General features: G+C 37.9%; 2 protein-coding genes across 4 annotated transcripts in view; both read left to right on the top strand.

The window, feature by feature from the left end:
• Positions 1-6,442, top strand: part of LOC123504725 (BLOC-1-related complex subunit 8 homolog) — a 28,183-nt gene extending 21,741 nt beyond the window's left edge. For all 3 annotated transcript variants that reach the window (XM_045255477.1, XM_045255476.1, XM_045255478.1), the window contains exon 5: positions 6,008-6,442. In XM_045255477.1, the coding sequence (XP_045111412.1) occupies positions 6,008-6,236 (229 nt within the window). In that variant the 3' untranslated portion in view covers positions 6,237-6,442. The remainder of the gene's footprint in view (positions 1-6,007) is intronic.
• Positions 6,443-9,138: 2,696 nt separating this feature from the next.
• LOC123504717 (autophagy-related protein 2 homolog A-like) lies at positions 9,139-17,232 on the top strand. Its single transcript, XM_045255464.1, has 2 exons — positions 9,139-9,153; positions 10,243-17,232. Exon 2 carries the CDS (start codon positions 10,554-10,556, stop codon positions 17,040-17,042), a length of 6,489 nt encoding a protein of 2,162 aa, XP_045111399.1. The 5' UTR covers positions 9,139-9,153; positions 10,243-10,553; the 3' UTR covers positions 17,043-17,232.
• The last annotated feature ends 8 nt before the right edge of the window (positions 17,233-17,240 follow it).

Below are 17,240 nucleotides of genomic sequence, written 5' to 3'. Positions count from 1 at the left end.
AGTTACTACTTTCTCCTCTAGTAATGACTTTTTTTCTGTTTCTTATTGTCTTTTATAGGAGAATCGTCATTTTTTTGTTAACTTTCTCAAGGAAAATATCATGAAGAAATTAATGAAAGTATCAATGAGCAGCAGAGGCCTGTCTAACTAGTTTTGTCTCCAAGGTTATGTGGTATAGATTGTGTTGTCATATTTGGTATTAAATACAGTAACCCCTGCTTGAGAGGTAGGCATAAGTTGAATTGAGTCATAACTTTAAAACTATCCATTTACAATGTAAATGATGAAGACATCAATCAATTCTCTAAATGTCTCACTAGAAAAGTAAGCAACATCAGAAAATTGATTGGGTGAAACAATATATTGATAGAAAAGAAGTATCAGTAAAAAAATTGTAGGCATCTAACAATAACTTGATGAAGCTCTATGTATCTGTCTGTCTGTCTTTGATACCTCACTCCCACTAGAAGCATTCTTTTTGAGGATGGTCATGGCAAAGAGTCTTTACCTCTCTGCAATATACACACTCCTTCCTTGCTTATTCAAGTACTTTTCCTTTACCACATTTAAACCAATTTTTACTGACCCATAAAGTATAGCCAATCATCTGCATGATATTGCCAAATATCATATTACTTCAAAGAAAACAATAACTGTTCTTTTGTATTCAAATTAATGCATAATTTGCAAAGAATAAAAAAGGCACAAGAGAGACAAAGATTTCTGCAGCTAATTATGCCATAAGTAAATTAATTGCAGTAAAGATATTGGTTGTATCATTTTAACTGTTGCTTCAAATATTCCCGCTGCTTCTGATGTTCTCTTCCTCACTTGAATTATAGTTAGAATTGGTCTTCCATTTGCCTTTTAAGAAGTATTCATTAATTCTATGGACAAATTCTTTGATTTGGCTGTGTAAGACAGTGTAGGATGGGAAAGTGTTTGGGTGTCTTTCCATTGTGGCAACCAGATGAGAAATGAGTCAATTTGCACATGAGTGATGACCTTACTTGCCCCATTCTCCCATAGAAAATCCTGCCTCAGGCTGAGTGGCAGTGTCACCTCACCTGATATCCCACAGCATCATACATGTACATGAAATACCTTAATTTCCTTTTTGTATATACAGTAACATATTTCTATTATCTACTATTTAATAAACATTTTTTTTAAATATCCTTAGAACTCTGTTTGTTGGTAATATTAATGATTAGAGAACTCTGAGTAGTATAAGATGAATGTTGTGAATGGAGATCTGGCTGCATGGTGGTCCACACCCTATTGGTCAGTACAAATTTGGTTTTACTGTAGCACCTCTTTCACACATGTACTCCTGTCTTTCTATCTCCAGTTGGTTTTTCTCTTCAGTTACACTCACAAATATGTATATACTCACAACACAAACTTTGTTCTTTGTTTGTATTATTTTAGTTCATTCTTTTTCATCCATCCTACCATGTTACATCATCTTTAATTTGTGTAGATGGTTTTTTTTTTTCCATCTTTTATATACATTTCCATTGCTTACACTCTCATCTTGCAAAGATCCCAAATCTTCCATAACTGGCAAAGTCAGTGGCTTCACATCCAGGACATGATATTAAGATATGGGGAAACTATTAGATAAACAAGTATTCCTTGTTTGTCTGTGCTGGTCATCAGTGGTGCAGGTCTCTAGACCTATTTCATTGCAGAGTAATATACTACTACATGGTGTAATTATGTAATACAATATTCCTGACTTTTTCACTCTTAACTGTTTTCTGGTTGAGTAGTTAGATATCACCTCTCATGTTTGTAACAAACCTTCACAATACTTACCTTACCATTTCCATTTGATCCTTACACTTCATTTCAGTAGGAACCACCTCTAACATATGCTCTCTTGTCCTCTTCATATCAGTTTTAGATTTAGATCCATTATTTTATCTATTATATATTAATGAGTTGGATAGTAGAATAAGTAGCGATTATAGTAAATTTGCAAATGACACAAAGATGGGTAGATTGCCTTGCAGGCAGATTTAGGTAGGATGAAAGAATGGACAGACAAATGGCAAATGCAGTTCAACACTAACAAATGCAAAGTACTTAGTGCAGGTGGAGGAAATCCATACAATAGGTACACAATAAATAATGAGGCACTAATAAATTCAGAATATAAAAAAGACTTAGGAGTTATAGTTAGCATAGGTCTTGGTCAAAGAAAGCAGTGCATAGAGGCTAGAAATAAGGTAAATGGATTCATTTTTAAGAATTTTAAAAGCAGACCTCTCAAAATGATATTAAAATTACAGTTGGCACTGGTCAGACCACATCTTGATTATGTGGTACAATTCTGGCCCCCACCTTATAGGAAGGATATAGGTCTATTAGAGTCAGTGCGAAGGAAGATGTCTAAAAATATGCAGGGACTGAGGGATATTCCTTATGAAGCGAGATTGAAAAAACTAAATTTGCATTTCTCAGAGAGATGTAGGTTAAGAGGGGACTGATAGAAGTATTTAAATGATATAGGGGTTATAACATAGGGGACATGATCAAAGTTCTTAGGATCAGTAGTTGGGATAGAACCAAAAATAATGGGTTTAAGCTTGAGAAATTCAGGTTTAGGGGAAAATGGAAAGAAACATTTTTTGAAATAGAATGGTTGATGAATGGAACAAACTCTATGGTCATGTTGTTAGTGCTGAGTCTTTAAAAGAAGATTAGGTAAATTTATGGATGGGGATGATAGATGGAATTAGGTAGCTTTGCTTTTACAGGGGCTGCCAGATATAAGCCTGGCAGCCTCTTGCAGCTTTCCTCTATTCTTATGTTCTCATACACACTTCTCTTTCACTTTTGTTAATACTAGGTGATGGCTGGAAAGCTTCACTGATATTCCTTTTAAATATTTTTGCATCTTCTGCACTGTTATTTTTCACAATGATTACATAAGTAAGTATGTGGGCTGTTAAAGTTTTCTGTTCATCACCACTCATCCTTGTGTACTTATAAAGTGAATATTTTTCTTTTTGAAGAATGTACATCCTGTCCTCTTTCTTTTCATACATCCAGCAAATATTTCCTGATTTATATTCACTCAAAGCATTTCATATGCTAGTCCATGGTTAGGTAATCCATATTCAGTTGAATCTCTCATTAGCAGACTAATTGGTGGGAGAGGTTGTTGTTGATCTGAATAGTTGTCAGTTGTGGTGTTTTAGTGTGGGGGGTTAGAATAATGGAAGTACAAGGAAAAGCACCTCTAATTTCCTTGAAAGTGCTACTGAAGTACGTAGTGTACACGTGGCAAGCAGTATAATGACCACCATGAATAGGGAAATACATTATGTAAATGCTAATGTAAATAAATAGTGGTACTCTGGGTCACATCCTTATTCTGATCCATGACCCAGGGTGCAACCTAATTCAGGTGTACTTTGAATCTTCATTTCTTTTTTAAACTGATGGGAAAATTCCATGAATCGTAAAGGTTGGTAAATGATGCAGAATGTTATGTCAGTGGAGGTGGGAACAGGAGAATGATTGAAGATGGGAGGAAGATTGTAGGAGGAGAAGGTGGTGGTGGTGGTGGTGGTGGTGGTGGTGAGCATACACTACATCCACACACACTGCTTATGCCTCAAGTCTTGCAGCAACAATTGAAATCAAAGGTTGTTGCACTTCTATGTATTTATGTATTTTTGTTTACTTTTTTGTTTGTAAGACTTTCATACTGGACATTCTGACTCATGGATTATGTATTCAGACCAGCAGAGTTTGTCTGTTGCATCCAATATCTGTTAATGCAGTGTCCATAAATGAGAGATTCAACTGTATAATCAGTTTTCTTGCTTGTGCAGCACACACCTTTCCAGCCTTTCATGTCTTCTGTTCTTTTTAATTTATTAGGCTCTTCTCTTTCACCCATGCTATCCAGTTCCTTTTAAAAATCACTTATCTGTCATCTCATATTAATTTTGGTACATCCATTAACACTTATATCACCTAGTACAGAAAAATTTGATATTTGAGGTGTATCTTATTTGAAATTCAGTTCTACGCTCAAAACAATTCTTACAAAAGTAAGCTTTGTATTTATTGATTATTGAAATAATTTCACTTTTCCTAAATTAGATGAAAAGTATGCACATGCTGCCATAGATCTACCAGCATGTAGTTTTAACAGTTCAGTGTATCATTAAGTATTTCATCATGGAAGTGTTATTATTAACTGTTCATATGTTACTAAGGAGGAGAAAGTGCACTATAAAGAAGATAACTTGATAGAAAGCTGGCATTTGTATGTTATACAAAAACATTTTATATTTCAGAACTCACAAACATTGCCTTTTGATCACTCTTGTACAGATGCAACATAATTCTCCTAGATATAAAGAACAGTTTATTTTAAGACATTGGTGAAATTTAAAACTCAGTACTAATTTTCATTTAAATCTTTTATTATTATTTATTTTCATGAGTATGTATGAGTATGTTAGAGGAGTTGCAACATTTTATTTCATACATATAAATAGGTCTGATATGTTTGAGTTAGTTTCTGCATAAAACATGACATACATGAGCATTCAGAATACAATGATGAATTATATTTAGGTGTACTTTTCTTTTCAGTGTATTATTATTTACTATTCTTTTGAGTTGAACATAAATGCTTTATTGTTTCTGGCATTATTTATTATTGTCTCTTGCATGTTTCAGACCAAAATAGCTACTATCTGACCATTTAGTTGCACCCAGATTGTATAATGTAAGTAATATTTTATTTATTTCCCCATGCTATGTTAAAAAGCTTCATTATACTTCAGTGTTGTTTGGTTTGCCTTCTCTTATTAGTTTTCATCAATGCATAATAGACAGCCCTACCTTGTTCTAGTTTACTTTATTAGTTCACTTTATTTATTTTCTTGTATTTTTACTTTATTTTATTGCATTTTATTTTATTCAATTTCATTTAATTAATTATTTTTTTTGCCATGATTTTGTTCATGTTGATATTGTGGCAGTTCTTATACAAAGGAAAAGTATTTTATTTTGCTTAACAAAAAAAAAAAAAGAAAAAAAGGCTTTTATTATTTTACTTTGAAATCTGTTACTGTAGATGTAGTACACCTAACATTGTGGAATTATTGACAGAATCTTTAATTATCATTATTATCATCTGCATGAATTCAAGTGACCTATTAGTTGTAATACTGATTAACTGATGAGGAGAAGTGCTGCCTACTCTCAGATGAGGTATTGGGAATACATTTTCAATAAGGTATAATATTCAGCGCAAGTCACTGTCTTCTTTCTAAGTTTTATTTGTATTAGAATTTATAAAATTGGCTAATTTAATAAATATAGATTTATGGAAAATACACATCCATGATTTAAACCTATAAATTGAACAAAATACCTGTCTATGTAGACAAGAAAAATATCATGAAATGCTCATCTGTAATGTGGACAGTTATCCTTTTCCTCCAGGTATTCTGTAGCATAGGACTAGCTGCTGTAATTGTATGTCCCATTTATGGCAGTTATGAGGTCTAGGAAACTTTTGCCTTATTTCCTAAATGTCTCCCAAGTTTATATTTGTATTTTTTTTTTTTAGCTATCTCCTATCTTCTTAAACTCTCTCCATTGCTGCACATATATATTTCACTGATGCACTTTAGATAAAATATAGTCAATTATGATTAGTGAGTATTGCTTCAAGTAAATGATCAATTTATTGCTAGTGTATACTTCAGTGGTATACAAAATAACTTATATTAGAGCAGATTATCCAGGCTGAAACATTTGGATATCAAAACAGTGTGGAGGAAACACAATATATGCTAGGTGGATTCTCTTGATAGGAGTTGAGGAATATGATGGATGGTATTCATAAAATGAAGCCAATTCTGAAATTAATTGAGAGAATTTAATGCTGTAATTTTTCTTTAATATAGGATAAGTAACTTACTTTAAGAGAAGTCTTAATGTAGCACGTTTTCATCTTGTGTTGATGCAGGAAGCAGCGAGAGCCAAGCATGTACAAGCGTCTCTCTTCCCACATCACATCAATTGACCTCCCAGATTTACCGGACTTCCCGGATGCCTTTAGAGAAACTGCGTCTCGTGTTGAATCTGCCCTGCAACATGCAAGGAGCTCTTATGAGAGTCATACACGCAAGGAAAAAGATAAGGGAGGAAAAAAGACTGAAGAAGAAGAAGAAGAAGAAGAAGAAGAAAAATGTTGAAGAAGAAGAAGAGGAAGAGCTAGATTTGTGTTAGCTGTGTCTTTTGTTGAAATTAAACTGAATATTGTGGGATGATGTGTCTTGTTAAGTGTATATGCCTTTTTTTAAATAAAAATTAATCAATTTCAAAATTACCAAAGTTATGTTGTAAGAATGATGGCATTTTATGATATTTTTGTGTTGATAATAAAGAACTAAACAATTTATTTTCATAGTTGAAATTTTCCCACTTATTGGTCTTTTGAATAATTTTTTACTTCCGAGAGTGACATCTGTCTAGAGACTTACAAAATAATGTCATTGTAGATATGTGTGCTTGACAGTTTTGTTATTCCTATATCACAGTTTGCTCCATTTAATGCTTGGTTAATGTCTTAATTTTCTTAATCTTAATATCCATTGCTAGATATATAGCTTTTGAGGATGGCAATTGCTCATCAGTAGTAATTAGTTTTTCTTAGGAATGTGTCAAATTTCCAGTCAAAGATACTATGTATTTTTATGTACATACAGTAGAATAAGGGAATCCTGTAAGTTCTGCATCTACCCTCTGGAAAACTAGCAGTGGAATGTTTATTTGCGGAGATTGATTAATTTTTAGAGCATTTGTTTGTTCAAATACTAGTGGTAAAGTTCCCTTCTGGTTTTCTATTTTCAGTTTCACAATTTCAACCACACAACACTATGATAGAAAAAAAAGTTCATTGTATCATGTTTCATGGCAGAAGTAGCATAACCAAAATGCAGATAGACACAGTCAAAACATGCAACTATGACATATCAGTGAGTCACTGTTAATAGGCCCACTGCTGATAAATGCTATTACAGTTTCATTTGGGATTTAAAAAAAAAACATGAATTACATGTTCAAGTGACAAAGTTACCTAAATGAAAAGGCTTCAAATGACTAATTGCTGTCATTAGTGGCAGCAACAGCAGTATAGGTGTACACGTAGTTGCTCGGTCACATTTTATGAACGCTTGACAACTTAACAAACTTACTGACAAAAAACAATGGGTAGTCATTTCAAACCCTGCAACTCAGCAGTGTTTCTGAGTTGTACAATCAAACTATCTGTGTGAAATGACCCTTATGTAGTAATGTGTACATACCAGCCCTTAAGTGTAATCCTTCCTATTACAAAGGGCGATGTAAAATCCATTTTTGCTTCTTTACTCCTATCTGAAATTCATACAGAAAATCCACTTTCTTTCTTTATTTTTTTGTATGTAGTGGACTTGTATGGCAAAGATGAATATTAAATTGATATCTTAAATTCCACCAAATTTGCTTACAGTTTGAGATGCAACTAAGAAGTTGGTAAAAGTTTAGCACAATTAAAAAAAAACTCATTGAAGGCAAAACTGAAGGGGCTCTCGTGTATCTCATAGGTACATCTGTATTAAGAACATCAAGAGTTGAAAACTGTGTGTGTAATTCATCCTTGGTAATGAAGATTACATGCTGAACTATGACTACCAATTATATCATCCAGGTGACAGCTTCAACTCTCACAGCCAATCTTTGGATAAGACAGACCTTTCACTTACTATACCCAAGCTTCATGTTTATGAAGGAAAATAACTCTTCACTTATCAGTGAAAGCTGAGCTATGATGAACAAGGATCTCTCCACTAAACTCACATATATGTGTGTGTGTGTGTGTGTGTGTGTTCATGTGTATGTGTGTCACCAAGTCTGTGGTTAAAGTGCTGCTCTTGGATTCATGAAAGTGACCTTGTGAAACTTGCAGTAACTTATTAGAGATATAGAGAACAATTATATTTTGGTTCACTAAAAACTAGTATTTTTCAGAATATACATCATATGAATATAGAATGAAGCTGATGTCATGAAGCCACCATATAAATGGCAAACCAAATACCTCAGAAAAGGCCTATTTCAAGCCAGGCCAAAGATATTAGATGATCCAACAATGATGTACCTTGTAGGATATGAATGCAACATTTATTTTGAGAGTGAGTTTCTCAACTTAGTAATAATCAGCAAAAAGGTTCAAGACAATTACCTCATGGAGAATCATAAACCCTATATAGTTCTGTATATCCAGAAGTTATATAGTTTTGTACTTGTGCACACTCCAAGTACTTCAAGTGGCAAGTACTGGCAGTGAACTTAATTAAAGAACGTTGTATATCGGTTTTGCATTTGCAAAAAGTGCGTGGATTGAAACTAGCTAATATTCTATGAAGAATGATCAGAAACTTACTTAGTCGGCAAATCTAGAAATTCCAATAATCACCCACCCCCATCAAAAAAGAACATTATCATAATATTATTCCTTAGAAATACCAATAATTAAATAATGAATAAATCACAATTAAGCGTGCGTCTGGCACTGCAGTATGACGTTATTTTTTGTTGTTCGGAAAATGTTTCTTTTGTCTTTGCTGGAATAACATTTTGTCGTAATATTTTTCATGATATGGGTGCCACGAATTATAAGAAGAAAGATCCTGAATCTGTGACAGTGTGGTGAGAAGTAGCTCTTATACGAGTGAATACATAAGAGAGATCGAGGCACTTCACCCTGTATGTCCGAGGCTTACAAGCGATTAGGAAGCATTTTCCTTGAAAGTAATGAGTAAATATATATCATGAACACCATATTTTCTTAATACTGAATCTGAGCAGCGCTCTTTCTAGATGCGCCAATCCATAATATGTGCTCTGTAAGTAGACGTAATACATGCAATGAAAATTTGTTTAGACTTTGGATTACTATATTATGCAGAAGGCAAGGATAACTTTTGGATATTTCTTTTCAACAAATGAACGTTTGTCGGCAGCAGATCGAAAACTCTGTTACGTGTGTTGAGTTTTGACGTAACCCCACCCCTACTACTACCCCAGTCAGAACCAAAGAGGGGGGGAAGGAAGCTACAGTGACTTTGAGTGAGTGTTTCCCAGACTTAATTGAGCATTTTGTGCATAGTTATGGGTTAAGTTTACTTTGATTTATTACTGACAACCATTGCGATTAAGTTATGGATGTGTGACATTTGTGTGTGGGTCAGACTGGCAAGGAGAGAAGGACGGTGTTTAGGGAATCAGCTGTGGCTTCCCCTGTCCAGCTGATGCGAGGCTGGCTGATAGCTCCGGGTCAGGTAGCAGTGGCGCCACATTCAAAAGGTTACACACAAAGGAAGATAAGATTACATGCACTACTTTAGATTCTTGTGACCACTGGACTCCTTATGATCTGTGCACAGTCACTTTCCAACACTTAAAGTCATTGAAAGTCATATCTTGCCAGCTTTTAGTATTTCTGTGACGTGCGCACATTTTATTACATTCTTAAAAATAGATTCAACTGTCCATACATGGCTGCCTTTTGCACCTTCTAACAACTCATCTCAGCTACAGAATTATTGTTATAGTTTCTGTCACGTGGAAAACAAGATGACCTATCATAACAAATACCTAGCATTGAGGGTTGTACATATAATTCCCATTACTAATAGAAAAAAAGATACTATGTATATATAGCTTAGGAACTATAACAACTTGATGTATATGGGTAAATGGATCGATTTACCTCACACCGATACGTTCTCAGTTCATCATAGTTGTGCATTCTTTTCTTCCATCAAACTAGGAAACTAGGTTGCCTATTGGTAGAGAATTGAATACAAAGGGAACAAAAATGTCAATCCTTTCGTACCTAGACGAAATCAAAAGAATGCAGACAGTGTAGCCGTTTATGATATATATATATATATATATATATATATATATATATATATATATATATATATATATATAATGAAAAGTCTAGCTAAAACATACATCTGTGAGTTATATCATACTGCTGACCTCGACCTAGAGAACAGTGAAACGTATACTGTTTGTTAAACCTTATAACTTTTCTAAATGTACGTAGGATTGATGGTAATGGGTATTATTATGATTTCTTGTAATCCATTTTATCACTGTGCCGCGTAGTAATCGTATATGAAAACGAAATTGTTCATATTTTCACAGTATTGGAACCAAAGACTTTATAAACATGTTTTGAGTGCAGAACAATAATAATGATTAGTCATAAAAGGTGTTCAATAACAAAGAAAATGAAACAAGTCACACTGACTATATATTGAAACTACGAAGAGACAGTAGTATATAGAGTATTAAGCCCCTCAAGCCTCAATGCAAACAAGGAGAAGCACTTGGCGCCCTCTAGTTCCTGGGCTCGAGTGCGCGACCCTGAAGTAACGCCAGCCAGCAGCTGGTGTTTACCTGCGACGCACTTCTCGCCTCCACACCACCAACATGGGGAGTGTGTTATTGTGAATATGTTGCGCTTAGGCTTAGACACACTCTCCAGAATGCCGTGGTATTTTCCGTGGTCGGAGGCCATCAAGAAGAGAGCCATCAGATATCTGTTACAACGATATGTTGGGCAGTTTTTGGAGGAGAAATTGTCCCTGGATCAGCTGACTGTAGATCTGTACAATGGAACGGGAACCATCAAGGAACTGGCGTTGGACGTGAGTGCACTAAATGAAGTGGCTGATCAACTGAATCTTCCTCTCAGGTTTGTGGATGGTTATATTGGAGAAATATGTGTCTCAGTTCCTTGGCACGCGCTGTTGCAAGACAGCAGCTTTGTGGAAGTTTCAGGGCTCATGGTGACGATCGAGCCCAAACAAAGATCAGAGGACATATCAATGGTAGATTCAATGATTGAGTCAATGAGCATGACCAGTTCCATGCAGATAGCACAGGAGTGCCTTAATCAACATGAAGAAGAATTTGAGATGGAAGATACCCCAGAAAAAGATATTAATCAAATATTAGATGGAGTTGAACATTTTGCTCATGCCATAGATACAGTACTTAATAGAATCAAGGTGCGTTTCCTTGATTCCATCATAAGATTGGAGCACACCCCAAAAGGCAGCTTGTCTGGAGTAGCCCTGGAGGTTAGGGTAAAGAAAATTGATTATTTTGATGAAGCTGGTTTGGTGAAAATGACACAAAATTCAGATAATAGTCAGAGTAGCCATGAACATTCAGCCTTTGCTTCTAAAAAGTTCCTCATTGAGGGTCTGACAATGTACACTGATGAATTTCCAGCCAAGGGTAAGGGAATGGGTAAATCTGTTACAGTTCCAATGACAGACTCAAATTCTTCCCCTGAATCGGGCTCAAAGGTGTCTGGTTCAGGTTCAGGAGATTCATTCAAGACTGCAGACACATCGCCAGCTGAGGATAAATTTGAGTACAACCATGAAAAGACAGTGAAAAAATTGATGACCAGCAACACTCTTCCAATGGAACCAGTGTTATTTGCAAAGTTAACAGGGTCTCAAGAAATAAGCTTGAAGTTGAAACAGTCAGATGTTGTTGGTCCCAAGGTAGATTTGAGGATGAACTGTGGCTCCATCATCATGTTCCTCTCACCTAGACAGATTCATCTCCTCCTTGAGCTTTCAGAGGGTATTGCATCACCAGAAAAACTTGAATTGGATACCCCTTTTTCAGATCTTATCAGAGGAAAACAAAAGCCAATGGATCCAAATGATTTTAGGAAGGTTGAAGATGAGCTTCGTAAAGAACTTAAAGCACCCACCCTATCTAGTCATGCTCTCAATCAACACCAGGGATGGTCTTATGCTCCACTAGACAGTGATGATGAGTTTGTACCCATGGGTAGTGGCAGTGGGGGCTTTACTAGAAATCTATCTAGCAGTCAGCTGTCTGGATACTCAGATATGGACAGTTCCTTCAACTCTAATATGTCTGGCAGCACTCTCAAGTCACCGGGGGCTAGTGTGTCAACGCCACCACCATTCCGTTACACAGGAGTTGGTGTGATGACGGGTGATCATGGAGGTGTTGGTGGAAGTGGAAGAAAAAATAGCACTAGCAGAATAGTGGATGATCCTTCAGCAGTGGTGACTCGCTTCCGTGTGCAGGTCAGCAGCGTGGCCACAGTGGTGCTTCATGAGGATATACTCACTCCCTCTGTGGAGAATGCAAATATGGTGTTGAAGGCATCTGTGGCAGAGATGCAAGCTAAATCGGAAGACTTTTTTTCCACTCTTGGTTTTCATGCTTTATCTGGTTACAGTTATAATGCTTTCCAAGAGGCCAAGAAAAAGTTTACAGAAGCTTGTCAGATTAGCCATTTGAGGTTTATGGCAGCACCACTAACAATTGAAGGATCAGAGAAGAGCCTTTCTAAAAAGTGGGAAATGAATGTGAATCTAACAATGGGGTGTGCTGAGCTACTGGAGTGTCTTGTAGATTCCTCAGTTATGCCTGTGAAAGTTGAATATTCTGAATTGCTTTCATTCAGACACAGTGCCAGAGAAGAGGCAAGTGAAATGTATGGTAGCATGATGGAACCTAAGCTTAGAGTGAACATATCTCAGTCCCAGAACATGACTCCCACAGGAAAAACACGCAGGATGAGTGTTCCCAAATTGGATATTAAGGTGAATCTGGCAGAATGTACATCAGAGGTTGACATGTCTATTGTTGACCGAATTAGTGCACTCCTGAATCGTCAGGTTGTATGCACTAAGGCAGCAGAAGAAGTGTTTTCTCCAGAACTTCCCCCCAGTTACATCAGCAACCAAGCGTGCTTCAAGCAGACTCTGGATGATGCAACTGTTCACCCTGACACTCGAGTTACAGTGAAAGTTTCCTCCACTTCACTGACTGTCAAGCTCAGATTTCCCATCCCTGATCTTAGACCAACTTCAAACATGGACAGAATACCTTGGTGGAAAAGGAACATCAGAAAAGATGTATTATCTCTGGTTTTAGAAGATTTTGAGTTTGTTACATCAATAGACCCATATTTATTATACTCTAGCTATGAGGTACGCAGTAGTGGCATTAATGTATATTTTCAAGAGAGGGAAGAGGATGCACCTATGTCATTGCTTCAAGCTAATGCTAGTGAAGGGTCAGAAAAAGGCTTTGACTTGCCACGTATTGTTGTTACAGTGCATCCCATACAGCCCTTGACTTCCCTAGAAGATGAGGCACCACGGCGTGAGAATATCATGACAAAGTCTATGATGGGCTTTTTGGAAGAGGTTAATGAAACAGAACCAAATCCATTCAGCAAAAGAAAAGTAGCCACTCAGCAGGCAGGGGAAGGTGATATTGGAGAACTTACTATACCAGCCAGCAGGAAAGAGGTCTTACAGTTTATAGAAAACACAGTGAAGAATGTCCAGTATAACATAGAAGTTCATCTCCCAAGTGTCCAATTGATATTACCCTCTAAGCATATCTATGAAGTAATATACAATAGGTTAGTGTCTGACCTCCTCCTATGGGAACCTTCTGCACCCAAGCCAGCTAGTCATGGTGCACGGAACATGGGGGGTGCTCAGGGTGGACTAGATCTGGCATCAGTATTCATGAATGAGAGTATCTACCAAAGCACCACACAATTCACCATGTGTTCCAGTGCCAATGTTGAAAATGACAGTGATGATGAAGGTAATTCACAGTACTTTTCCATATATGAACACAAAGCAAGACAAAGAGGGAAGCAGTATCCTCAACAGCAGCAACAACAGCAGCCACAAGAACCAGATAGCAGGATGCAGACCATGGTAGCCTTCAAGTTGGTGTTGGGCCGTGGGGTGGCCAGTGTGCACACTCCATACAGAGATGGGAAGAACAATGTGCTTCCTGGCCAGCATGGAGAAGTGATGCTGGTTATGGAAAGAGGTACAATATTTACTACTACTGGTTATCGTGGATGTCCCAACTTAGGATATGTCTGTATCTGGGCAGAAAAGGGCCATGTATACCACAAGGCTGCCAACATAACTCCTGATCACCCTATAACACTTTGTGCCAACAGTCCCCTTTCCACATCACAGTTAGATGCTGTGCTGTACCCAAGTGATCCAGGAGTCATCATAAAGTTGGGTGGTGGTGGTAGAACTCGATGGAGATCTCGGGATCAAGTCTCCGTAGCCCTGAAAATGGACTTTGATCCAGTACGTAACATGAAGACTATAAATTTGTCAGGCTGCATAAGGGGCTCAACACTTCGCCATTATATGTGTCCTGCCCCTGACAGCTGGTTGACTCAGCTCATGGATGTTTTTGAGGTCCAGGATTATCCTATTGCAGGCTACTTACTACCAGAAGTTGTGACAGAGATGAATTTCCATCTTTGGGGTTGTGCTCTTGATTACCGTCCTCTTCATCTACCACTGCGTGCAATGTTGACAGTTGATGCTTGCTCAATTTCCAGCAATATGACCCTGGGTAGTGATGTTAGTGTTGTACAGTTGATTATAGAGGATGCTGCTTTGTTTCTGTCTGACAAACTTAATGTGAGTACTGTGGACATAAAGAAGAATTATGTGTGTGTGGCTGACCTAGGAGTGTTTGAGATGTCTTTGAAATTGATTGATGCTTCAAAGAACAAACTGCCAAGGATTGATTTGATAGCTTCAAACAATGTAATTCATATCCGGACCTGTGCAGACTCCTTTAAGGCTTTGCTGGAACTCATGATATATGTAGCAGGTGATGGAGATTTGACCAAAGATGCATCAGTACAAATTCCGCACAGAGAAGAACCCTCAGCAGATAGCAGTAACACTAACCTCACTGCTGATTGCACTACCAAGCCATTGGACACCCAGGAAACCATCTTCAATCCTTGTAGTAAGGTTAATGATAATCAGCAGCTGGAGATGGTGAGGGGTATGATGGATGATGCCATGGTGGAATCCACACCATCCACCTCATCCTGTGAAGATGATGAAAATGATCCCATAGGAAATTTAAGAAAGGGTGTTGAGGTGTTTTTCTTCCCAGATGATGATGTGAAGAAGGTTATTACCCCCAAAGATGTGCCAAAGCAAGAGGATGGTGTCAATGAAAGGGAATTGACAGCCACCGAGTGTGCTCTCAAAGAAGCTTTAAAAGAACCTCTTGAAAATCCCTTTGAGGAGTGCAGCTCAGGCACAGATGAAGAATTCTGCATTCTGGATGATGCACCTGGCACTGGCATCAAATCTCCATCTGGTGAGCCACAGGTGCGCATTCTCACACGGGACCCCATCTCCATTGTTGACAATCACTTCACAATTCCTCTTGGCAAAGTAGATCAACTTAAGGCACCCAAGAATTTCCCTGTACCAGAAAGTAAATACACACTCCAGGAACTTACACTTGTGTGGCATATTTATGGTGGTTCGGACTTCAGATCTTCCTCTGGAACATCTTCTCACTCACGTCATGTCACTATCAATGATTCCAATGGCAACTCGGATACAGTTGTTGGAAGACAATCTCCAAATATACTTAATGAACCCACTGTGATAGTCCGTGGAGGGGAAGTCTGTTATTCTACTCGCCACACTTCCCCAACAGCTTTCAAGAAGTCTCCACCTCAAAGTCCACAATTGATGTCCCAACAAGTGTGGCAGGCCAAGGGTGGTCAAGGGAGAAAACATGATACCCTCATGGAGCTCCACCTCAACAAGGTTCGTTTTCAACATGAGGTTTATCCAGAGACGGCAAAACAGGTGTCTAGACATGTAGTTCTCATACAAGATGTGGAAATAAGAGACAGGCTTGCCTCCTCAAAAATCAACAAGTTCCTCTATCAGTTTTCCTCTGAGACATGTCCTCGACAGGCCCACGCCAATATGGTGCAAGTGAAGGTTCTCACTACGAGGCCAGATGGAAAGCATCGGCCACAGGAGACTAGCATAAAGATCTCCTTACAACCAATCAGACTGCATGTAGACCAAGATGCACTACTCTTTCTTTTCCAATTCTTTGAAGATCTTCATGTATCTGACATAGATGGAGAAATGGGAGAAGAAGAGCGACCTCAGTCAGTCAAGGTTCAGGCACCCATCATGACTGTGAATGTAAATCAAGCTGCCAACCTTAGTGGAAGAGAGCATCAATTACTTGTTAATCTTGAAGAAAAGTCACCAGTTTCTGATGAGGAGGAAAAACTCATGGAAGCTATGAAGAGTGGTCCTTCCTACTTCAAGTCCTTTGTGTTCTCCCCAGATGTGCCCATTAAAATTGATTACCATGGCAAGCACATTGATATAAATTCACAGTATGGTCCTCTGGCAGGCCTGATCATAGGACTTGGGCAGCTCAATCATGCTGAAATAAAATTGAAAAGCATTGTGCACAAATCTGGTCTTCTTGGAGTGGATAAGCTGCTCACCTATGTAACAAATGAGTGGATTGGTGACATACGTCGTAACCAGTTGCCCTTGGTTTTGGGTGGTGTTGGTCCAATACACTCAGTGAGCAAGCTGCTAGCTGGGGTGAGGGATCTGTTCCTGCTGCCCATAGAACAGTACCAGAAGGATGGACGCTTAGTGCGTGGCCTTCAGCGGGGAACTTCAGCCTTCACTTCTTCCTCTGCACATGCTGCACTTGACCTAACAGGCCGCTTCATTGGGTGCATTCAGTCTGCTGCAGAGACTATGTACGACATGGTGTCTTCTGGCCCAAGTGTTCGTCACAGATACCGTCAGCGTGGTGGTCAGCCCCAGGACATTCGTGAAGGCGTCACTACAGCATATGGAGTGGTCAGGGATGGCATTGGGGAGACAGCCTCAGCAATTGTGCAGGTAGCCTCCCAGGAACATCAACACAAAGGTGTATCAGGAGCTATAGGTGGGGTGCTGCGACAAATTCCCCCCACTGTCGTTCAGCCTATAATTTTGGCCACTGAAGCTGCTGGTACTGTGATTGGTGGAATGAAGAACCAGTTGGTGCCTGATGCAAGAAAAGAAGCTGTTGACAAATGGAAAGCATAGTTGGAAAGGAGCTGGTTTCATAAATACTTCAGTGTAGGATTTAATACTGAAACAGGGTTACATTTATAGTTCATCAGTTTCTGAGGTTTTTGTCTAATAATTTAAAGGTAATTCCTTTGAAATTTAGCTGATGAACTGTGGTTATCTCATCTTACAAACTTCGTATATATATATATATATATATATATATATATATAT

Source organism: Portunus trituberculatus, chromosome 17, assembly GCF_017591435.1.
Source record: "Portunus trituberculatus isolate SZX2019 chromosome 17, ASM1759143v1, whole genome shotgun sequence".
NCBI classification, from domain to species: Eukaryota; Metazoa; Arthropoda; class Malacostraca; order Decapoda; family Portunidae; genus Portunus; species Portunus trituberculatus.
Note: the sequence above shows the minus strand (reverse complement) of the source record. Positions and strands in the feature narration are given on the sequence as shown.

Coding starts and splice junctions, on each gene's coding strand:
- LOC123504717 (XM_045255464.1), top strand. CDS start 10,554: ATGTTGCGCTTAGGCTTAGACACACTCTCCAGAATGCCGTGGTATTTT.